This window comes from Jaculus jaculus, chromosome 3, assembly GCF_020740685.1.
Source record: "Jaculus jaculus isolate mJacJac1 chromosome 3, mJacJac1.mat.Y.cur, whole genome shotgun sequence".
In the NCBI taxonomy this organism is placed as follows: Eukaryota; Metazoa; Chordata; class Mammalia; order Rodentia; family Dipodidae; genus Jaculus; species Jaculus jaculus.
The window spans coordinates 180,889,083-180,914,219 of NC_059104.1; the positions used below are offsets into that span (position 1 = coordinate 180,889,083).

The following is a 25,137-nucleotide window of genomic DNA, read 5'->3' on the forward strand; positions in this document are numbered from 1 at the left end:
CTAGGCTAGAGTGGGACCCTACCTCAAGGAAAAAAAAAAAAAAAAAGGAAAGAAAGGAGGGAAAGGATGGGTGGATAGATGGAAGGAAGGATGGAAGAGAGGAAGGAAGAAAGGAAAAAGAAAAAGTGGGAAAAAGAGAGTCCTTTGTCAAAAGCTACACTGATAATGCCAACTTTCAGGTTGTGTTTATTTTTTGAGATTTCTGACATGTATGTAATGTATTTTGATCACATTCACCTTCATTTTCTTCTCTTATCCACCTCTCACTCCTACAGAATCCCTTCTTTCCAACTAGTCTCCCTTCCATTTTCATGTCTTTTACGTGTTTATTTATTTGTTTGTATATGTCAGGTGCATGTGACCCACTGAGTTTAATTAGGGTTGCTAACATGATAATGGGTGGAGGGGTTTTTTATGGGTGACTTGCCTGTGGCTACACCACGGTTGAAAATGTCTCCTCCTCTCTCAGCACCCATTTCTGCTATGAGTTCCTCAAGGAAGGTGGGGCCTCATGTCGGGCCCATTCAGGTCAAATTGTTTCTGATCAGTTTAGAAGAACTTGGGGAAACCTTGAGATTCCTAGCACACGCATGCAAAATGAACACAATGTTTCACAAGTTTCAGAGAGTACAAATGGAGAAAAACTAGAAGGAAATGAACCAAATTCTGAAACAAGAGGATATTATTTTTCCTTCACTTTTCTTTGTAAATTTGCCTATGATAAATTTACTTTTTAAATCAATAAAGGCAAAATTTTGAAAGCTGTATCACAAAAGACAGAAACATTCCATAAATTTCAGACTAAAAAAAAAAATCATACATCTATGCAACTAGAAAGAGATGATTCAATGGCCAGGATCTTTTCCTTGGATTCTCTCGGACTTTATTGTGCTTGAAAATCTGGAGGCCAACTCAGTATAATAACTTGCATTAATTTCACTCCCAGACAAACTAAAGACATCGAAGTTGTCCCCTGGGGATGATCAAAGAGTTCTAAATTATAAGCAATCAGCATTTGTTAGGTAAAAGGAGGACTCCTCATAAAATGAACTATGACGTGATCATCTGGCTTTTCACTGAGACTGTGCACTGAGTGGAAAAGAAAAATGGCCATAAGTTTCTGTGAAAAGTTAGCTTATAAGATAAGAGGGGGAAAGGCATGTTATCAGATCTTAAAAATGTAGTAATAATCCTATTTTCTAGAAATGCATGTGTGTATTTATAATCTGGAAAGATACAAAAATGTGGCAGAAACATGAAGAACACTTTTCTTTTTTAACCCTATGTCTTCTGATTTTCCTACAGTGAACAAATATCTCATGTAACTGACCTGTGGCTGATTCCCTGGCCAGGTGGGCACTGGTCACAGAGTGAGATCTTCCTTTCTTGTAGGAGCCAAGCAGCTATCTTACTAGCAGACTTCTCCAAAAATGACTTTAAACTTAATATTAACTCCTCAAAGCTTATTATGTTATTATTATTAACCTATATGTGAAATGGAAATCCACATGGAAAGGAATGCCCCACCGCTGTAGACCATGTAGAAAATATAGAAAGAAAAAAGGAAGTTAAGCAACTGGCAATATCATTACCAGACACAGCCACCCAGTGTAATGGGCTTTAATTTTCTTATCTTAGACACTGAGAGGAGAAACCCCCATAGTGAGTCACTGCCATTTGATTGGTGGCTAACATGATGGGATTACAAGGTCCAATTTAGAAGGTGATGAGTGTGGACACACCTGGGACTAGGAAAAGGTGGAAGAGTAACTTCTTTTTCTCCTTTTTGTGTGTGTTATGTGTGTAACATTATGTATTGTGGAGGTCAGAGGACAACCCCAACTGTTGGCTCTTCTTTGCACCTGAGTGGAGACAGGGTCTCTCACTGTTGACCACTGTGTTGAGCAAGCTGGCTGGCCCCTGAGCACCCAGGGGATGCTCTTATCTCCACTTCCCACGTTGGCATATACACACTGGAAATGTACTTCCACACGGGCCACATCTGGCTTTATGTGAGTTCCAGGCATCCAATCTCAGGCACCCACACTTGACCAGCAGGTGCTTCATCCTGTGAGCCCTCTCCCCAGCTTGAAGGGCAGGGTCTTACGGAACCAAAACCAAAACTATTTTGGAAAAAGAGATGATATGTTCTGAGAAGCAAAAAAACTGTTGGGAGCACTCTCTGGATCCGAGGAAACAACCCCTTCTGTTCAATGCTTAATTACCATCTGGCCACCGAGACTGAGGATAAACAACCATGTTTACCTGAGGTGGCTTTTGTGGCTTGGAAAACATTCTGTTGTCCCTGAGTTCTGGGCCAGGCATCCTAGGCAACTCCCCACAGAGGTCAGTGGACAAAGTCAGCCTTTGACTTTAGATTCTGAGTCAGAATCCAGACCAGATCATTCTATACTTCATGTCTTTGTCTGTCCAATTCAGAATGCAATGATGTGACCATGTGAAATACTTGGAACATGGGAGATTTTTTTCTAATTTTTAAAATTTAATTTATTAATATGAGAGAGAGAATGGACACACCAGGGCCTCTGGTCACTGCAAATAAACTCCAGGCACATGTGCCACCACATGCATATAGCTCACGTGAGATCTGGGGAGTTGAACCTGGGGCGGCCGTAGTTTTCACAGGCAAGTGCCTTAACCACTAAGTACTTTCTCCAGCCCGGTAGATTTTAATTAAATATTTGACTCCTTTGGCTTTCCCAGTGCACTCACTCAGAATACTTCCAAGGATTTGGGGGATTTAAGATTCAAAGAACCTGTAAATGTTGTCTTGACTGCCGGCAAAGAGGGCCTCACTCTGCAAGTCTAAGAACCACTGTTTGGAAATCCCCTTTACACCATCAGCCCTGCCTGAGCAGCTGTGAGTAGCACTCAAGATGCAGGAAGCAAAGGTCGTGCCTACTTATCTTGTGGAGTGGGCTGGTGTTCTATATGTGCCATGGGATAAAGCTCAGCAGAGAAGACATTTGTGGCCCAACATGCTGCTGTAGAAGGAAGTAACACAGGCCCTCAGCCAGTGAGCCCGGAGCTTGAACCCCAACTCTGGCACGATAGGACTTTGGACAGGTTATTTAGCCATCTCCTTGTGGTAGTTTTCCCAAGGATATATTGCTTATGTTTATTTTTTAGTGTTTGAGGGGAATTGAAATAATACATGTAAAGTCTCTCATAAGTAGGAAGTGATTAAAAAATACTAGCTTTTCATGTCAAGCTCATTAGTAACCATCTAGGAAAACAAGGTCTAAAGTCAGGGGTTCAGGGGTCATAATGAAAGGAGTTGCTTCATAAAGCCAAGAACCTCACCACCAAAGAGAGGAGGCTAATACAACGGGCCTCCCATATCTGTGGGCTCCACATCAACTGAGGAGCAAAACTGTTTTTGAAAGAATTATATCTGGAGGGAGATGAGAGGGTAATGGGGTGAATATGATCAAAATACATTATATGCATGTATGACGTTATCAGAAATAAAATAAAGTGATGCAGCTGTGCTGAACATATACAGACTTCTTCCCCTTGCTACTACTTCCTAAAAAGTAGAATTTCACAAACATTTTCATAGCATTCATATTATATAGGTCCTGCAGGTAATCTAGAGATGATTTAAGAATACAGAAGGGACCAGCATGAAGGGGAAGGAGACCAACACAGAGAAAAATCAACTCCTACTAAATCAGAGAGCCAGAGACCCAGAGGCCCCCAACACCTCATCACTGAAGCAGACCAAAAATGAACCCAACATGGCTCAGGGAAATTTTGCGGAAGAGGGGCAGAAAGAATGTCAGAGCCACATGTTGGTCATGATATGCAGAGATGTTTATCCTACCATAATTGTGGGCTACCTCCAGAATGAATGACCCATATATCTCAACAAGGAGGGGGCAGGGGGAGGGGGCAGGACATGGATGAGCCTAATGATGGTACCAAATTGACTGTGTTCTCCAAGTACAAAACTAATTTATGTTTACCATTTTTTTTTTGTGGTTCCGGTTATCCCATGGAAATTCCCTCCCTCCCTCCCCCACACTTTCCCCTTTGAAATTCCATTCTCCATCATATTACCTCCCCATCTCAATCATTGTACTTACATATATACAATATCAACCTATTAAGTACCCTCCTCCCTTCCTTTCTCTTCCCTTTATGTCAACAAAACTAATTAATTTAAAAAAAGAATACAGAAGGGGACCAGAGAGATGGTTGAGTGGTTAAGGTGTTTGCCTGCAAAGTCAAAGGACTTCGGTTCAGTTCCCCAGGACCCACGTAAGCCAAATGCCAAAGGGGGTACATGCATCTGCAGTTCGTTTACAGTGGCTGGAGACCCTGGTGTTCCCATTTTCTCTCCCTCTTTGTCTCAAAATAAATAAATAAAGATAAAGTTTAAAAAAACTGCAGAAGGATGTGCGTAGGTAATATGCAGATACTGTGCCTTTTACATGCCTGTAACCAGTTCCCCATCCATCCTGAGGCTGGCTGCACACCCAGTCCTCCAGTGCACGTCTGTGATATGCCAGGTAACATGCTCAGTGCAGAGGGAACAATGGATTTCCACAAGGCACAGGGCATAGGGATTGGACAGGCTCTGGTAGGAGAAAGCATATACCCAGAATGGTCAAGTTTAGCAAATAAGGAGGAAGATGGTGGCATGTGAGGCTATGGAGGCAGGAGGACAGGAGCACGATTCTGTGAGAGACTTTAATCTTGTTTGGAAGCAGTGAGACACTATAGAATTCATAAAAAGTGGGCTGGAGAGATGGCTTAGCGGTTAAGCGCTTGCCTGTGAAGCCTAAGGACCCCGGTTCGAGGCTCGGTTCCCCAGGTCCCACGTTAGCCAGATGCACAAGGGGGCGCATGCGTCTGGAGTTCGTTTGCAGTGGCTGGAAGCCCTGGCGCGCCCATTCTCTCTCTCTCTATCTGCCTGTCTTTCTCTCTGTGTCTGTCGCTCTCAAATAAAAAAAAAATTAAAAAAATTAAAAACATAAAAAAAATAAAATATGAATTCATAAAAAGTAGGATGTTAAATTATTTTTAGCTTTTACTTTACTTGTTTATTTGAGAGAGAGAGAAGAGAGGCAGATAGAAAGAGAATGGATATGCCCGGGCCTTCAGCCACTGCAAATGAACTTCAGTGCATGTGCCACCTCGTGTGTGTCTGGCTTATGTGGGCCTGGGGTATCGAACCTGGGTCCTTTGGCTTTGCAGGCAAGCACCTTACTGCTAAGCATCTCTCTAGCACCTTATTCATTTTTATTTATTTATTTGACAGAGAGATACAGGAATAGGTGGGTAGAGAGAGAGAGAGAGAGAGAATGGGCATGCCAGGTGCTCTAGCCACTGCAGATGAACTCCAGATGCGTGCACACCCTGTGCATCTGGCTTATGTGGGTTCTGGGGAGTCCAACCTGGGTCCTTTGGCTTTGTAGGCAAGCAGCTAACTGCTAAGCCATCTCTCCAGCCCCAATTTTTGTGTTTTTAAAAGATTCCTATGGCTTTCAGTATGGTTAAATTGGAGAAAGGCAAGGGGAGGTTACAGAGACAAGTTAGGATGAGTTTATGTACTTATTATGTATATATATGTATCATTATATTATATTATATTGTATTATATTTATTATAGAATTAGTTCAGTGCAGTCTACAGTGAGGATGGTCACAGAAGCACTGGGAAATAAATTAGTCAGCCTCTGGCTATGGAAGATGAAGGCACTGGGTGAGCCAAGGATGATATCCATTGTTTCTGAATTGCACCATTGGAATAGGACCAGGGTAGAAAATGATGAGGTCAGTTATTAACAAGGTGGGCATGCATTGGTTTGATACTAAAAGATGGAAGGTTGAATATACATGCCTGGAGCTCAGAGAGGCAGCCAAGACTGGAAATGTCAACTGATAAATCATTTCCACAGACATAGTAATTAAAGCCATGAGTTGAAAGAGATTACTGGCAGAGAACAAATAAAGGCAGACCAAGAAAGGTTTTAGGACTGAGCCATGAGCAGTTTTATCTCCAAAGGCCAGTAGAGGAGGAGATTGGCAAAGAAAGCGGAGTGAGAGAGAGAGTATCTAGGGAAAGTGAGGACGGGAGAGGCAGAAGGCGACCAAGAACCAATGTGGAGACTATATGAGGATGAAGGATCGATTAAGTTTAAGCACTAGGTTTTGCTAGATGCAGTTTGGTAACGTAAACTAAAAATACGTGGGACTGGGTGACTGAGTAAGGAGGTAAGAATGGGAAGTTTTGCTACTTGTTCAAGTCATTTGAGCATGGTGAGGAGAAGAGAAATTCATCTCTAGAAGGGGAGTGAAGGGTTAAGTGAGGGGCTTTCCACTCTGAAATGAGACACAGTGCAGTGTGCTTAAGATGTTCCTCGGAATGTTTCAGTTGAATCTGGAGGAGGGAAAGGGGGCCGTCGTTAGGGTCAGGAAGAAGGGATGGAACCAACGCAGAGGTGAAGGAAGCAAGGCTCCTCACTCCTCACTCCTCACTCGCCACTGAAAGCAAGGCACGGGGCGGGTGCAGGTGGGGACAGGAACAACCACATCCCATAGCTTCTGCTTTTTTTGTAGTAAGATGGGGCTTAACAAGTAATATCAAGAGAGAAGAGATGAAGGTTGGAGGCTTCTGGAAACCAAAGAAGACGTGGAACTGCTATTAAGAGTGAGGTAGAGGGCTGGAGAGATGGTGTAGCCATTAAGGTGCTTGACTGCAAAGCCAAAGGACCCAGGTTCAATCCGCAGGACCCACCTAAGCCAGATGCACAAGGTGGCAAATGCGTCTGGAGTTTGTTTTTTTTTTTTTTTAAATTAATAATATATTTTATTTTACCAACATTTCTAACGCTGGAGATGCAGTTCGGTAGGAAAGTGCACTTTGCACATGGGCCTTGTGTTTGCTACCCAGCACCACAAAAAAGCAAACACAATAACCCAATATATCCAAATACTTCAACTCATCAATATAAAAGTTATTCATGAGACACATTATTTATTTTAAGTTTTCTAAACCTGTCCTTTAGGAGTTTGTTTTCAGTGGCTAGAGGCCCTGGCATGCCCATTCATTCCCTCTCTCATTCTCTCTCTCTTTCTCTTCCCCCCTTCCCTCCCTCTTTCAGATAAATTAACAAAGGTTTTTTTGTTTTTTCTTTTAAAAAAGTAAGATAGAAAATAGGTTTTCTGCATACATACAAGTGGTGTGGCAGGGCAGAGCTGAGTCTGAGGGTCCTCTGACCTGATCCTGGAGTAGTGAAGAAAGGCAGGGCTGAGTCTGGGGGGGTCCTCTGACCTGATCCTGAAGCTTTGTCCTGCAGCCCTGAGCTGCTCGGGTGGGCAGTACTTCTGGAGTTGGGATTTTATGATATTAGGGAGGTTAAGTGTTTGCATCTCCTTTCGTGCACATATTATCATGCTGTTGTACCAATGCGATAGCTTTGGAGGAGGACTTTGGAGATGGTTAGGTCTTGAATGGAATTCGTGCTCTATGGAAAGGGGTCCAAGGGAGCTCATTTGTCCCTCCACATGTGAGAATGCACTGAGAAGGTCCCTCTGTGAGGAACAGACCCAGAACCTGCTGGCACTTTGATCTTGGACTTCCCAGCCTCCAGAGCTGTGAGAAATGCTTTCCCATTGTCTGCAAGTCACCCGTGGAAGGAATTGTATTAGAGAAGCTTGACAGGACGAGGACATAGGGCAGTCTGCTGCCCTGAACAATAGAGACAGACAGGGCACATTTCCAGAATCTCCATTTATCTGACTCAAAACCTCCAAGGGAACCCGCGCCAGGACAGGGAAACTTTCACTGGAAATAAGTTGCCAGAGGCTCTTGGTATATAACTCCAAGAGTTAAAAACCCATAGGGAAGCCCCAACATTTGTGGGGTTTTTTGTTATTGTTGTATTTTCAAGGCTGACCTGGAATTCACTCTGTAGTCTCACGGTGGCCTCAACTTTACAGTGATCTTCCTGCCTCTGCCTCCCAAGTGCTGGGATTAAAGGCGTGCACCACCATGCCCGGTCATTTTTGTGTTTGTGTATTTTAACTTCAGATTTTCTACCAGCCCTCACCATAAATAACAAGAAGATGTTTACTTGCTTCCCAGTATAAGGCAAGGAAGGAACAATTTTGAAATAGCCAAGCATTTTTTTCTTAATTATGCCTCACTTTAGGAGAAACCACACCAACCTGAGGGAAGGGAAATACCTAAATCTTGACCCCACCTACCATATTACCCCAACTTGTGGAGGAAAATGGGCTCCCCAAAGACAAGCACTCAGTCAGGGATTGACAACCACTTCTCCTTCATCTCCCACGACCACCTGACTGAGGTCTTACAGCAGTTTATCTCATCTGTCATATCCGCCTCTCATCAATAAACCACACGACATATTAAAGGGTGAAAAATGTAGATTGAAGATATTGAACAACATCAGAATGGAGACAGATACAGAAGGAAGGATGGAAATTTCAAAACACTGTGATTAAAATGCGAAGTACACAGCACGTAAGAGCAGATGGGTAATGTAAGCAGAAAGATGGAAAATCAATGGAAATTTGAGTCTAAGAAAGAATTTTTATTTATTTTTTATTTGAGATGGGGAGGAGGAGGAAGAGAGAGAAAGAATGGGCACACCAGGGCCTCTAGCCACTGAAAACAAACTCCAGATACATGTGCCACCTTGTATATCTGGCTTATGTGGAATTTAGAGCATCAAATCTGGGTCCTTAGGCTTTGCAGGAAAGCACCTTCACTGCTAAGCCATCTCTCCAGCCCAAAGAAAGAAGTTTTAAAATGCTATCAGTCGAAGACATTGTAACAGAAGTGAAGAAAGCCTGTAATGGACTTCTTCATGGCTGAAGGAGTCTCTGAACTTAAGGATATGTCACTAAGAACTTGCAAAACTGAAAACTGGAGAGAAAAAAGATGGGAGGGAAACTGAGCAGAGCATCTGAGAACCTTGGACTAAGCACAAAGGTATGGACATGTAAGACGGGCTGTGAGGAGGAGAAAGAGACGAAGGGGCGGAAGCAATGATGGCTTAGTTAAAATCAGACTCTAGATCACAGCTCTGGAATCTCAGGAGCATAGCAAAGTACTAGGCCAGCCTGGACTGTACCCCAACTTCCATGTGAGCCTGGGTTATATAAGTCCCTATCTCAAACAAAATAAACAAAGAAAGGAGTGAGGAAGGGAGAGATTCTGGAGTAAAATAAAGTGCTAATAAAAACACCAACCTAGGGCTGGAGAGATGGCTTAGCGGTTAAGCACTTTCCTGTGAAGCCTAAGGACCCCGGTTCGAGGCTTGGTTCCCCAGGTCCCACGTTAGCCAGATGCACAAGGGGGCGCACGCGTCTGGAGTTCGTTTGCAGAGGCTGGAAGCCCTGGCGCGCCCATTCTCTCTCTCTCTCCCTCTATCTGTCTTTCTCTCTGTGTCTGTCGCTCTCAAATAAATAAATTAATTAATTAAAAACAACAACAAAAACAAAAAAAAAAAAACACCAACCTAGCTAGAGTGAGACCCTGTCTCAAAAAAACAAACCAAAACAAAAAAACACTGACCTAGAATTCTGTACAGGTTCCTTAAAATGTAAGGGAGGGCTGGGGAGATAGCTCAGAGGGTAAAAGTGCTTGCCATGCAAGCCTGAGGGCTTGAAAGGGCCTGGTTCACCCTGAATTTGATTCCTCAGCACCCATGTAAACATCTGGGCATGGCCACATAAGCTGGTAACCCCAGTCCTGAGGTGTTTGGAGACAGGGACATCACTGGGGCTCTCTGGTCGGCCAATTTGAGTGACTTAGTAAGAGACCTCACCTCAAGAAACACACAGATGAACAGCAGAGGAAGACTCTTGACATTGTCCCTCCAGCCTCCGCACATGCATTCCTGAAGCATGCTCACACACATGCATACACCACATACACACACACCACACCATACACACCACACCAACACTACACACATACACACACACATAAAAGCAAAAGTAAAGAAGAGATGCCTTCTGAGCCTAATGAAAGTCAAGGGGATTTGTTGCCAGTAAACCTGCCTTGCAAGAAATTGTCTTTAAAGTGTTATTCAGAAAGAAGGAAAATTATATAGATCAGAAGAGCATCAAAAAGATAAGTGAAGACAAAATGAGCTTTCTTTTTCTTAATTGCTCTAACAGATTATAGCTGCTTCTGAGTGAAAGCAACACTGTGCTCGGTTATGTGTGCGCTTATGCAAGCTTACGTGCAAGGAGATGGAGAGCAATGACAGGGGAAGGGAGAAAGAACATAGGAACACTCCATTATTATAAGGTACTTGCGGTGCCTGTGAAATGGCTATGACATAATTTAAAAATAGATTTTGATAATATATATTATTTATATATTTATATTGAAACTTTAGGAAGCCCACTAGAACCAGTTTTTATTTTTATTTTTAAAATATTTTACTTATTTACTTATTTGACAAAGAAAGCAGGAAAGAGAGTGAGAAAATGGGCATGCCAGGATCTCTAGGTATTACATATGAACTCTAGATGGGAGCACCCCCTTGTGCATCTGGCTAATGTGGGTCCTGGAGAATTGAACCTGGGCCCTGTGGTTTTGCAGGCAAATGCCTTAACCGCTTAGCCATCCTTCCAGCCCTTAAACTGTTTTTTGGTTTTTTTTTTGAAGAATTCAAGCTGGTCAGCTATGAATGGAGAGAAAGTGGAATCATAAACGTGTTCAAAATTAAAATACATAAAACCACAGAAAGAACAAAAAAACAAGAGTAAAATTGAAAACAGAAACAAAAATCCAGGACAATAAATGAAAACAAGAATGAATATGATAGCTAATAGTCCAATGTTACCTTAAATGTGAAACATTTAAATAAACCAATGAAAAGGGGAGATTGGGCTGGAGAGATGGCTTAGCGATTAAATACTTGCCTGTGAAGCTTAAGGACCTGGGTTCAATTCCCCAGGACTCACATAAGCCATATGTACAAAGTAGCACACACGTCTAGGGTTCATTTGCAATGGCTGGAGGCCCTGGTGTGCCCATTCTCTCTCTCTCTATCTCTTTCTTTCTTTCTGAAATAAATTTTAAAAAATTAAAAATATGAACATTATCAGAAACTAACAAAAACTAAGACCCAAATACAAGAAGCTGTCTTTAATTATAAAGACATATATAGACCCAAATTAAGTGAGTTTAAGATTACATACCCTGCTAATGTTAATCAAAAGAAAGCAGAGGGTAGGTAGTTATAGTCATATTACACAGAACAGACTTCAGAGCAAGAATAATTACAGGGGAAATGTAAATTACAGCTGAAGACTTTTTTTATTTTTTATTTATTTATTTGAGAGCGACAGACATAGAGAGAAAGACAGATAGAGGGAAAGAGAGAGAATGGGCGTGCCAGGGCTTCCAGCCTCTGTAAACGAACTCCAGTTGCTTGCAACCCCTTATGCATCTGGCTAACATGGGACCTGGGGAACTGAGCCTCGAACCGGGGTCCTTAGGCTTCACAGGCAAGCACTTAACCACTAAGCCATCTCTCCAGCCCTAGCTGAAGACTTTAATACACTCTCATAGAAATGGTCAGATTCAGCAACTAGAAAAACTAAATAATAAAGACATAGTTGAACTCAAAAATACCAACAATTGATTGGCTACAGTTTGCATCTGTGACTACTTCGCTTTAGACGTGTGCATTACACATTCTTAATCTGGTAGCTAAGGTAGACCACATCCTGAGCCCTACGATACACCTCAGCTATTTTATTATTATTATTATTATTATTGTTGTTGTTGTTGTTTTAAGGTAGGTCTCACTCTATCCCAGGCTGACCTGAAATTCACTCTGTAGTCTCAGGCCTTAAACTCACAGCCATCCTCCTACTTCTGCCTCCTGAGTGCTGGGATTAAAGATGTGTGCCACCATGCCCAGCCACCTTAGCTAATTTTTTTTTTTTTTTTTTTTTTTTTTGGTTTTTCAAGGTAGGGTCTCACTCTGGTCCAGGCTGACCTGGAATTAACTCTGTAGTCTCAGGGTGGCCTTGAACTCATGGCAATCCTCCTACCTCTGCCTCCCGAGTGCTGGGATTAAAGGCATGCGCCACCACACCCGGCCACCTTAGCTAATTTAAAAGAACAGAAATCATAGAATGCCTGCTCTCAGCTTACAACATAATGAAACTGGAAACCAAAAGCAGAAAGATAGTTGGAAAATCCCCAAACACTTGGAGATTAAATAGCACACTTCCAAAGAATACATGGTTTAAAGAAGATATCTCAAGAGAAATTTTTAAATAGTTGAAGTAATGAGCAGAAAAACATAGCTGATCAAAACTTGTGGGATACAATAAAAGCAACGCTTGGAGGGGAACTTACAGCATTGAATGTAATGCTAAAAAATGATCTAAAAGCAATGATCTAAGCTTTTACTTTAGGAAACTAGAAAAATAGCAGTGAGTGAAATCCGCAATAAGCAAAAAAGAGATATAATTTTAAAAGGAGCAGAAGTCAATCACATTAAAGATAGAGAGTCAGTCAAGAGAAGTCAACAAAACCAAAAGCTGGTTCTTTGAAAAGATTAATGCACTGGTGAGCCTTTAGACAGGCTCAGACAGCAAGGATGCAAATAACTAGAGCAGAAATTAAAGAAAGGACATTCCTACAGATCCCAGGAGAATCAAAAAAGAAATATTGTGAACAATGCTAGGCCCACAAATTCAATAAACTATATGCAACAGTCCATCCTTAAAAGACATAGACACCCTGAAGATTATATGTATGCAAGCAGAGTGATAGAGAGGAGAGAGACAGACAGAGAGAATGGTCACGTCAGCCTCCAGCTGCTGCAAACGAACTTCAGATGCATGTGCTACTTTGTGCATCTGGCTTTATGTGGGTCCTGGGAAATTGAACGGGGTTGTTAGACATTGCATTCAAGCATCTTAACCACTGAGCCATATCTCTAGCATATATATGTATATGTATATATATGTGTGTGTGTGTATATGCATATATACATGTATATATACATATACATATATACATATACATAACATATACATATATATATACATATATATATATATATATAAAGTTTTCAAATTTTCATTTATTTACAAGAGAAAGAGGCAGAGAGAGATTGGGAGGGAGAGAGATGGAGAGAATGGGAGCACCAGGGCCTCCAGCCACTGCAAACGAACTCCAGGTGCATGTGCCCCTTGTGCATCTGGCTTATATGAGTCCTAGAGACTCAAACTGTGGTCCTTTGCCTTTGCAGTCAAACGCCTTAACCGATAAGCCATCTCTCCAGCCCCCATATATATTTTTAAAAATATTTTTCTATGAGACGGAGAGAAAGTGAGTATGGGTGCACCAGGGCCTCTGCCACTGCAGACAGACTCCAGATGTGTATGTCACTTCATGCTTCTGGCTTTACATGGGGCCTGAAGAATCAACCCCAAGCCATCATGCTTTGCAAGAAAATGCCTTTGACCACTATGCCATCCAGCCCAAGATTGATATTTATTAAAGAAATCAAAATCAGTAGTTAATAGCCCCCCAAACAAAATCAATCAGGGCTCCATGGATTCACTGGCGAATACTTTCAAGCATCCTTGGAAGGCATTATACCAATCGCTGTAAGCTCCATCAGAAAGAGAGGCACTTCCTTACTCGTTCCATAAGGCCAGCATCACTCTAATAACAGAATCAATGATCTTCAGAAAAGAAAACAATAAACCAATAGTTCTTTTTTTTAAATTTCTATTTATTTATTTATTTGAGAGCAACAGACACAGAGAGAAAGACAGATAGAGGGAGAGAGAGAGAATGGGCGCGCCAGGGCTTCCAACCTCTGCAAACGAACTCCAGACGTGTGCGCCCCCTTGTGCATCTGGCTAACGTGGGACCTGGGGAACCGAGCCTCAAACCGGGGTTTTTAGGCTTCACAGGCAAGCGCTTAACTGCTAAGCCATCTCTCCAGCCCAAACCAATAGTTCTTATGAGCAAAGGTGTAAAAAATTCTCAACAAAATAAAAACATTTAATCCAACAATGTCCTAAAAGACTTGTAGATCATGCTATTTGCCCCAGAAATGTAAGGCTGACTCAACATTTGAAAGTCAATGAATATAATTCATTGTATCCACAGGGAAGGGGGAAATAAACATGATCAGATGAACAGCAACGAAGTATTTGACAGTATCTAATAGCCATTTGCCACAACACATCCGGCAAAATAGGAGCAAGAGTGAGTGTCCCCCACTTGATCAAGGAAATCTGCAAAAGAGAGAGAGAGAGAGGGAGGGAGGCAAAAAAAAAAAAAAAAAAAAAAAGCACCTAACGTCATACTTAGTGGTGAGACAGTGCCTTCCTGATGAGACTGGGAGCAAGGCAAGACAATGTTCCCTCACTGCTGCTCTTCAGCATCATACTGGAAATGGTAGCTAATGCAATAAACCACAAAATGAGAACAAGAGGCATGCCGACTGGAAGAGAAAAGGCAAAACTTTACTTATGGATCATATTATCCACGCAGAAAATCCAAAAAGAAAAATTAATCAAAAGGGGGAGAAGAAGGATATCACCTAGAATTAAGTCATTATAACAGAATTACAAGATATAAAGTTAAAATATAAAAGCCAATCAGTTTTCTACACGCCAGCAAAAAACAAAAGGAATTTGAGATCAAAACCAAGTTGTCATTTGTACTAACATCTTAAAATTAAATGCATTGTAGAAATCTCACAAAATATTTCAAGATCTATATGATGAAATAATGCTAAGCAATGCGAGCTATCAAAAGAGAAGAAATAAATGGGGGTGCAGTCCATGTTCATGGATAGAAAGGCTCAGTAGTATCAAGATGTCTGTCCTTCCCACCTTGATCTATAATGAATGCAATTTCAATCAAAACATGAGCAAGTGATTTTGTAAATAGCTGCAGAGTTAAGCTTTATACAGAGAAGCAAAAGACCCAGAGCAGCCAGCACATAGGTCAAAAAAAATTGACACCATCTATCTTCAAGACCTACTAGGAACAGTTATTAAAGTAGTGCCCCATGGGTGAAAGTCAGATCAATCAATGGAATATTATTAAGAGCCTAGTCAGTTGATCTTTGGTGGTGGGGGAGATAATATAATTGTTCTAAGATAAATTCGTTTTACATGTGCACGTGTGTGCGTTGGTACCATATGTGGTGCAGTGTGGGTGGTATGCGTGTGTATGGTGTGTACACATGGACATGCCCAGTATGCATGTATGTGGTGGCCAGAGGAGAATATAAGGTGTCCTCCTCCATCACTCTTCTTGGTATTTCCTTGAGATGGGTTCTCACTGAACCTGGAACTGACGGTTTTGGACAGACTGACTGACAGGCAAACCCCACTGATTCTGCTGTCTCTGTTTCCCGTAGGACTGGGGTTGTAGATATGTGTGGCCATGCCTAGGTTGGTTTTTTCCTTCTTTCTTTCTTTCTTTTTTTTTTTTTGCACATGGGTACTTGTGAATTAAATTTGGTGAGAATAAAGCCCTCATCCTTTCATAACAAACACTTTTACCTGCTAACTCATCTTTCTAGTCCAAAGATAATCTGATTTTTTTCTTTTTTTGTTGTTAGTTTTACAGGGTAGGGTCTTGTTATAGCCCAGGCTGGCCTGAAATTACTCTCAGGCTGGCCTAAAACTAACAACAAACCTCCTACCTTACGAATGGACATCCATGTGCAAATAAAATCTCTACACATATATTGTGCCCTTTACAAAAAGAAACCCTGGGCTGGAGAGATGGCTTAGCGGTTAAGCGCTTGCCTGTGAAGCCTAAGGACCCCGGTTTGAGGCTCGGTTCCCCAGGTCCCATGTTAGCCAGATGCACAAGGGGGCGCACGCGTCTGGAGTTCGTTTGCAGAGGCTGGAAGCCCTGGCGCGCCCATTCTCTCTCTCCCCCTTTATCTGTCTTTCTCTGTGTGTCTCTCGCTCTCAAATAAATAAGTAAATAAAAATTAAAAAAAAAAAGATGCCTCCCTTCAGCACAAAAAGAAACCCCAAGTGTATCAGTCCTAAATAAGAGTTTTAGACACAGAAGACAGCCTAGACAAGGGTGAGCATGGCAGCCAATTTTAAGGTGTAATACCAAAGGCATGACCCATGAAAGAATAGCTGATAAGTTGGATTTCATTATCCTTTCAAAAAATTCTCATCTGTGAAAGACCCTGTCAAAGAATAAGCTAAACCATGAACTGGGAGAAGATATTAACAAAACATACATCTCATTTAAAAAAAATAAACAGAGCTAGAGAGATGGCTCAGTGGTTAAGCGCTTGCCTGTGAAGCCTAAGGACCCCAGTTCAAGGCTCAAGTCCCCAGGACTCACGTTAGCCAAATGCACAAGGGGGCGCACACGTCTGGAGTTCGTTTGCAGTGGCCAGAAGCCCTGGTGCGCCCATTCTCTCTCTCTCTATCTGTTTCTTTCTGTCTCTCTCTGTCACTCTCAAATAAATAAATAAAAATTAACAAAAAAATTAGAAAACAACAATCATCCAAAATATACCATGAACACAATTACAAATCTCATTTGAAAAAAATTAACAAACCAATTGTGAAGGTTTGAATGTAAAATGTCTCCATAGACTCATGTGTTGGTGGCACCATTAGGGAAGGTTTTAGAAGCTTTAGGAGGCCGGATTGTTGCTGGAGGAAGAGTGTCACCAGGGCAGGATGTGAAGCTTTCCAGTCCTGCGCTGCGTGGTGTTCTCTCTCCTTCCCCTATGCTGAGAGGATGACTGCCTCCTGCTCCTGTCACGCTGTCCCTGCCATCCCGAACTTCCCCTTGCAACTGTAAGCTAATCTAGACTTCCCTGAGTTGTTTCTGGTCAGGTATTTTTCTCACTGCAACCAACAACACAGAAGTAATTAATGCACCAATTTCGGAATGGTCAAAAGACCAGAAAGGGCACCTTGTCAAAGGAGACATACGAATGGCAAGTAAGCACAGGAAGAGGTCTTATAACACGATGCTGACGAATGACAAATGAGGACAACATGATGCCACTACGCGTCATGAGAGAGACCGAAACCTCAAACACTGACCACAGCCAGTGCTGATGAAGATGTGACCAGCAGGAACCCTCATTCGTTGCTGATGGAAATACAAAATCCAGCCACTATAGAGGATAATTGGTCAGTTTCTTGAATATCCAAGTCCATTCTGAACACAGGATGCAGCATCTGTGAAGCTTGGCTTTTACCCAAGTGAATTAAAAACTTATGCCCACACAAACAATCTTTATTCATAATTGCTAAAATCTTGGAAGCAACCAAGATGTTCTTCAGTAGGTTAGTGGAGAAGCTGGTACCTCCAGACAATGGTGTGTGTTCAGTGATAAAAATTAATGAAATATTAAGTCATGAAAATATCTGGAAGAAAAATGGAAGAACAGGCCAAAATTTTGGAAAAAGATACACACTATGATTTTAACTATATGACAATCTGGCAAAATTATGAAGATAGCAGAAGTATTGATGGTTGTAAGGAGCTTGAGAAGAAGGATGCATGAGCGACTAGGCAGTGCATAGAGGATTTGTTTAGGTCACTTAAATCATTCTGTATAATACTGTGATAGGAATACTTTGCCATTATGTGTCTGTCAAAACCCACATAATGTACAGGTGTCAGTTACTTTTCTTACTCATAATCAGGAAGCAGAGAGCGATGACTGCTCAGACTCAGCTTGTACTCTCATTTCATTGGGTCTGGGGACCCCCACCAGGGACTGGTCCTGCCCACCGTCAGGGTGGGTCTTCCCACCTCGGTTAACCTAATCTAGAAACCCCCTCAAAGGCTTATTTCCATGGTGATTTTACAGCCCATCAAGCTGACAATCAAGATTAGATAACATAGTACACCTCCAATCCTAATGTAGACCTCTGGACTCCAGCATGTGTGTGTGTGTGTGTGTGTGTGTGTGTGTGTGTGTGTGTGTGTGTGTGTTCGCTGCCTATAACAGATACACCCCTCTGGTGAGGAGTGTTAATAGTGGAGGTGTCAATGCGTGTGCAGAGATGGAAAGTCTATGGCGGCTCCCTGTACTCCCTTCCATCTCAATTAATTTTGTTATGAACCTAACCCCCTGAAAATGAATTTATAATTTTTGAAGGAGCTCACAAGCACACTGTGACCAATGGAGCTGGACCCTCATTCCATCATCTTAGAACTAACCTTCAGAGGTTGGGGAGATGGCTCAGCTGATCAAATGCTTGCTATGCAGATCTGCAGTACCCATGTGAAAATTGGGTGTAATCCCAGCACTGGGGAGGCAGAAACGGGAGGATCCATGCACCAGTACGTGTACACACAAGTGTGCCAATGACAGTTATTTTGTTAAATGAGGAAGTCCAAACACTGGCTTGCATGGAACCTAGAGAATAGAACATGAGTCCTCAGCACCTTAACTGCTAAACCATCTCTCCAGCCTGAAACGTTTCTAATCTTGTGGCTCTCTAGAGGATGCATTAGATGCCAAAACCCACCCAGTGGAAAGTAGGCAGAAAGACAGGGTGAAACAGGCCCGGGAAGGGGGCCGCTGGGCTACCACGCTGCTTGCAGTATCCTCGCAAAGCGGGATGGTTAATTTGGGAGGCTACCAATGACATGAAATCTGTAAGTAGAGGCCACACAAGCAAGCGTGGTGTGAAAGCTCTGTAACATTCTGACTTATGAACTAAACAACTCCAGCCATAGCATAGCACTTTCTTTAGAGTGTCACCCCTCTTCCATCTCAATGGGACACACAGGTGTCTGACGTGAAAGGAACAAGATCATTGTTACCTACTGGTCAGCTCCTAAACTGACACAAGATCTGGTTCCAGAGAGAGCACAGAAGTGTCCAATCCTTGTCATCAAACCACGTTAATCCAAGGGGCATTGATGTGACTCTACAGGCAGTGTCCTAGGCCTGGGGACCAGCACTGATGTGACCATGCAGGCAGTGTCCTTGGCCTGAAGACCAGCAGTTATGTGACCATGTAGGCAGTGTCCTGGGCCTGAGGACCAGCACTGATGTGACTGTGCAGGCAGCATCCTGGGCCTGGGGACACAGAGTTGCTAATGCAAGATGACAGGTTTAAAAATAAAATTATGGAAGTGGCAATTCAGAAATTTCAGAGTCCTCCCAAAGGGATGCTATATTTTAATGTGTTTATTTTCCACTGGTTTCCCACAGATAATAGATGAAGAAGACACCCAGTTTATGAGTAACTGCCCCGTTGCAGTCACAGAGAGCACCCCTCGGAGGAGGACACGAATCCAGGTGTTTTGGATAGCGCCACCCACAGGGGCAGGCTGCGTGATTCTGAAGTAAGTAAACATGGGCTCCTCACAGGCCTTCCAGCAGCTACCAGAGACTTCTCGTGTGCCTGCAGGAAGAGGTGTGGCTCACTGGGGCCACAAACAAGTGCGCCTTCTCAGCCTTGTGGTATCCATGGTGGTATGCCATTGTGGCATGCCATTGTGGCACCTGGGCTCTATATTTTAGTATTGTCATTTGTATATGTGTTAAAATAATGCCTCACAAATTTGTTGGGAAGGTTTAACGAAGGCATGAATAAAAACTAGTTGATATACCATAAAAAAAAAAAAAAAAACCGAGCTAAGTAAAGAATCATTTGACTCTATTTTCATCCAGTATGATCCTTTTCCCAGCCATTCTCTATATTACCAGAGATAATGATATGATTTTGAAATAAAAATAAGCCACCAAGTGAAGGTAAGTTTGAGTACTCCATCTGGAACTTGACGTTTTTCCTTTTCTTAGAACCCCAGTAACCAGAAGCTTTCACCTGTGATTTGGCTGACCTGCTGCCCCAGTGTAACCTGCTGGTCCCAGGCTCTGGGTTTTGAGACTGTCTCCTTCTCTGTCCATCAAAATTGGTGTCCACTTCTGTTGCCCAGATAGCCAGCCCACCTCCTCACGGTGAATTACAATAACTGGCAAAGGGCATTAACTAGCCCGGATCATTTTCTTCTGAAAGGCAGCATTGTCTCAAACCTGTGCTTCCACAATTATGGACCACAGAATGATGAGCAGGTGGGAGAGGAAAACAACCACTGGGTTAAATATGTTTATCAAATACCACATACGATCCCTGTCTTGTGGAGCGCTAACATCTATGAACATGTTGAATGCTTTGCAAAGCGCTCCCCTCAAAAGAAATCTGTTTGACTTACCTTACACCAGGATGTCCCAAATGTATTTGCCTAGAAAGTTCCTCTTTTTACTTTTTTTCTTTTGTTACCATCAATTAACATTCGTAAGTTTGAGAAACTCAGCCATATCTAATTGAACCAGATTTAAAAGCTCATTTGGATTGATGCTGAAAATTTTAAGATTTCAAGCAGACACATGATCGTGAGTCAATGGCAAGAATTCAATCTAGCATCTAAGACATCAGGTTTTATGTTTTTGTTTGTTGTTGTTGTTGCTTGGCTATGCAGGGTAGCACATGTCTATACTTAGGAGCTAGAAACCAGAGCATCAAGGGTTCAAGGTCAGTCTCAGCTACAAAAACCTATAACCCCAAGATATCAGGTTTTCCCCATCAAGGTAGGCCTGTGACTTTCTCAAACATGTTTCATTCCTTTAATCCTCTAAATCCTTGTTTCCGCATTTGGTACATTTGTTAAGTGTGGACATTTCAACAGACCTTACCACTGGGATTAGTCCAGCCCGCCTCTGAGGAGATGCTGAGAAGAAAGCCTCACACGTAGGCACAGCAGTTCCTGTCATGCCTAGACTGCGGCTGTGCCTGGCATATGGGAAAAGTCCCACAGAGGTCCCTGGCACCTGGCACTGTCCAAACCCAGCCCTGTCTCTATCTGATCCCTAGTGCTGCCATCTGTCTGCATGTCATGTTTTCATTTCTTACTCTAACACAAGCCAAACATCCTCCAGTTTCTAGAAAAGCCTGGTTCTTGGCTTTGATTTCTATTTTCATCTTTAAAATTGGGCCGTAGAATATTTGTTTTAGGGGAATGGGGGAGGGATGTGCACACACATGAGTGTGGAAGCCAGGGAACGACCTCGGGTGTCATCGTTAGGAAAGCTATCCACGTCCTTTGAGTTAGGGTCTCTTACTGGCCAGCGAGCCCCAGAAGGCATCCCATCGCTTCCTCCCCAGTGCTGGGGTTACAGGTGTGCTACCACGCCCAGCATTTGTATATGGGTTCCGGGGATCAAACTCAGATCCTCCAGCTTGGGAGGATGGCTCTTTACTGACTGACCTGCTCTGCAGCCCCAAGCTGTAGAATTTTAAAGTAAATACAGTCTACAAAGCACAGTAGTTAGCATGTATCTAGTAGCTTGTTGAAATGAGGGACGGCCTTGAGGAAATGACCACAGGCCACTGAGAACAGAGTCCGTGTGCTCAGAGGCGGCTGTGTAGCGAGGGAGCCAGCAGCCACCACTGGCATTTGGTAGAGACTTGAAGGCAGGAAGAGGTATAGGAAAGCCTTCTTAACAAGGGGTGGGCTTCAGTCCTGCTCTGGGGAAGGTTGTTGGCATGGGAAGCTGATGCCAGGCTGGAAGTGGGGCTTCTTGAATGGTTAGTTTGGCATCTTGGATCCTAAATTAAAAGTAGAATAGATGCTGAAGAAATGGGGTCTCGATAACTCCCAAGGTTCTGGGCTGACTGTTGCAGTCTTGGTGGTCAAGGGTCAAAGGCCCGTCCTTGTCATTTGTGGTCTGGCCACTGTCTCTGTGTACATTCAGTGCTTAGCCTCGAGACTGGGTTCCAAGGCTGACTTTCTAGAACACAGATTCTTCATCCAGGATAGATCCATTACCCTGCAGAGCCTAGGGCTCTAAATAAGACAGCTTGTAGACGTTGGATGAGTCTTCCCCTTCTCAAAGCCTTCCTTCGTCTGGCCCACATCCTTGGTTTTGCTTTATTGTGTTTGCAAATTTGATCTTTCTGTTGGAATCCATAGACATCCCTTGTTTACCCACTGACAGTCAGCATATGTGCACGTGTGTTTCCCCATTAACAACGAACGTGTGTGGCTGTTCTTTCGCTCCTTTGTTCAACAAATGGAACTGAGCTGCTTTTGGCCCAGGCATTTGGGGTGTCTGAGTGATGGAGGTGTGCTCTTAGCCCTGGACCACTCAAGGTCAAATGGGAAGGTGAAAACAGTCAGCCAAGAGCCCCCTTGCATGCCTCACAACCTGGAAGCTTCGGCTAATCCGATTGTCACAGCCAACTGCCCCCATTTACACAGGAGGACACAAACCCCAGGAACCAAGATAGAGCTAGAATCCCTCCTTTTATTTATTTATTTATTTATTTATTTATTTATTTTCCTAAAGGAATTGTACATGAGTGTCAGCTCTTTTGTTTAAAAAATGACGATTTTAGAGATGAGATGTAAACACAATCACACTGTAAAATTTCAAGCAATGCAACAAGGAGAGAGATGCAGAAAAAAAAATACAGAATACATGAAAATTGAAAATTTGCTGACATTGTCCCCAATAAATCCTAGAGTTTCTTACATGAAGGTAGCCAGAGATATCAATATTGTAGGTGCGCTTTAAACTTTTCTCTGTGTATTTATATTCATAAGGGTAAATTCAAAAGTTCAGCTTCATTTCTGTATGGCGTGAAGTTTAAATGCAAATGGTATTGTTGCATGCATAATGCCACACAAAATAGAGCACATATCTCTGCTTGTTCTTTTTCCACTGTACAATCTAAAGTATAAATGGGCTAATTATTCTCTTGTAGGTGGACAGTTACATTCTTGTCATGTATTTTTAAAAATAAATTCCATTCTTTCTTTAAAATTTTTGTTTATTAGAAAGAGAGGGGGCCGAATGAGCACGCCAGGGCCTCTAGCAGCAAATGAACTCCAGTCACATGTGCCACCTGTGCATCTGACTTATGTGGGTTCTGGGGAGTTGAACGTAGGACCTTAGGCTTTGCAGGTTAATGCTTTAACCACCAAGCCATCTCTCCAGCCCCCCTTTATTATACTGTTACAAATAATGATATGATAGCCATCCTGGTATATGCCTTTTTAAAAAATTTTTTTTATTTATTTATTTGAGAGTGACAGACACAGAGAGAAAGACAGATAGAGGGAGAGAGAGAGAATGGGCGCGCCAGGGCTTCCAGCCTCTGCAAACGAACTCCAGACGTGTGCGCCCCCTTGTGCATCTGGCTAACGTGAGACCTGGGGAACCGAGCCTCGAACCGGGGTCCTTAGACTTCACAGGCAAGCGCTTAACCGCTAAGCCATCTCTCCAGCCCTGGTATATGCCTTTTTGAGCAAGTACACAGCTTTTATCTACAGTGGATGCCAAAACATGGGCTAATAAGGGATACACACTTGTGATTTTAACAGATACCATCTCCCAAATTCTGACAATTTAAGACTCTTCCTGTGGATAAGAGACCCTATATCACTACCTGCTCCACAGCACTTGATGTCATTAAGGTTTACTATCTGAGCACTAAAAATACCATATGCTAACTTACTGGTAATTCTTTTATAGGCATTTTTATATAGTAATTATTTCTTTGTGTTACTCCTGTGAATGACCCATTCATATTTTTGTCTGTCTAATAATATGTCTTTTTAAAATTGATATTACATATTTAACTTTGTATTTTAAAACATGAATTTTAAAGCACATTTCTAAAGCTTGGCTTGGTGGCGCGCAGCCTGTAATCCCAGCACTTTTGAGGTGAAGTCAGGGAGAGTAGAAGTGCAAGAGAGCTACATATTGAGTGTGAGGCCAACCTGAGCTACGGCTTCAGAAACCAACAACAGGGCTGAAGAGATGGCTTAGCGGTTAAGGCACTTGTCTGTGAAGCCTAAGGACCTGTCTTCAACTCTCCAGATTCACATTAGCCGGATGCACAAAGGTGAGGCAAACACAAGGTTGCACATGCCCACTAGGTGGCGCAAGTGTCTGCTGTTCAATTGCCGTGGCTGAGGCCCTGGTGTGCCAATTCTCTCTGTCTCACTCCATCTGTCTCTCTCTCAAAAAACAACAACAACAAAAAAACCAATATCAATACATGAATGAATAAAGTATGTTTATATATAAGATATACTTTACAGATAAAAATAAGGAAATTCATGAACTGTATCATTTTATTTATAATTAAGACTTTAAGACTTATGTTTGGATTTGTATTTAAAACTGATCATTATCCAACCCAGATAACCATGCTTTTTTTTTTTTTTTTTTTTGAGGCAATCCCAACAGACTGGCCTCTTTTTATTTTTATTTATTTATTTACTTTTTAATTTAATTTATTAGTTTTCTTTTCAGTAAATACAGGCAGTTTGGTACCATTATTTAGGCTCATCTGTGATCTACCCCTTCTCATTAGACCCTCCTTGTTAATGTAAATGGGTCGTGCATTGTGGAGTTAGCCCCCAGTTATTGGTATGATAAATGTCTCTGCAAATCATGACCCAACATGTGACTCTGACATTCTTTCCGCCCCCTCTTCCACAAAATTTCCCTGACTGGCCTCTTTTTAAATGTGAGAGAGTAAAGAGAGGGACTGAGAATTTGTGGTGCAGGGGGAGAAGATTGCCACACCAGGGCCTACAGCCATTATAATCAAACTCCAGATGTGTGTGCCACCTAGCGCACATGTGCAACCTTGTGCACTTGTGTCCCCTTGCGTCTGCTTTACGTGGGACCTGGAGAGTCAAACATGGGTCCTTAGGCTTCTCAGGCAAGCGCCTTAACTGCTAAAGCATCTCTCCAGCCCAACCATACTTTATTGGATGTTCAAGCATCCTTTGTGCATCACTTTTAATGTTGCTTGTGGATGTCTCGTTGTTCAAAGGTTTGAAATTTTCATTTAATCTAATGTATCTGTCCTTTCCCTTACGAATTTTAATTTTATCACTTGCTAAAAAAATAACTATCCTATGCCCAAGGTTACGTATTCCCACATTTTAAGTATTTTAATAGATTTTTAAATAGGTCTAGGCATTTCATCTCCCTAGAATTTAACTTTGTTAATGACACAGTATCAGCAAGCCACAGCAGAAAACGGGTGGCCTGAGAAACCTGGGGCACCAAGGAAAGTTGAATCAAGGATCTGTTGACAGTGG

General features: G+C 42.4%; 1 protein-coding gene across 1 annotated transcript in view; it reads left to right on the top strand.

Moving 5' to 3' along the window:
- The window catches only part of Spon1 (spondin 1), a 342,604-nt gene that overhangs the window by 64,220 nt on the left and 253,247 nt on the right, over positions 1-25,137 (top strand). The window contains exon 3 of the mRNA XM_004650848.2: positions 19,226-19,359. Coding sequence (XP_004650905.1) covers positions 19,226-19,359 — 134 coding nt within the window. The remainder of the gene's footprint in view (positions 1-19,225; positions 19,360-25,137) is intronic.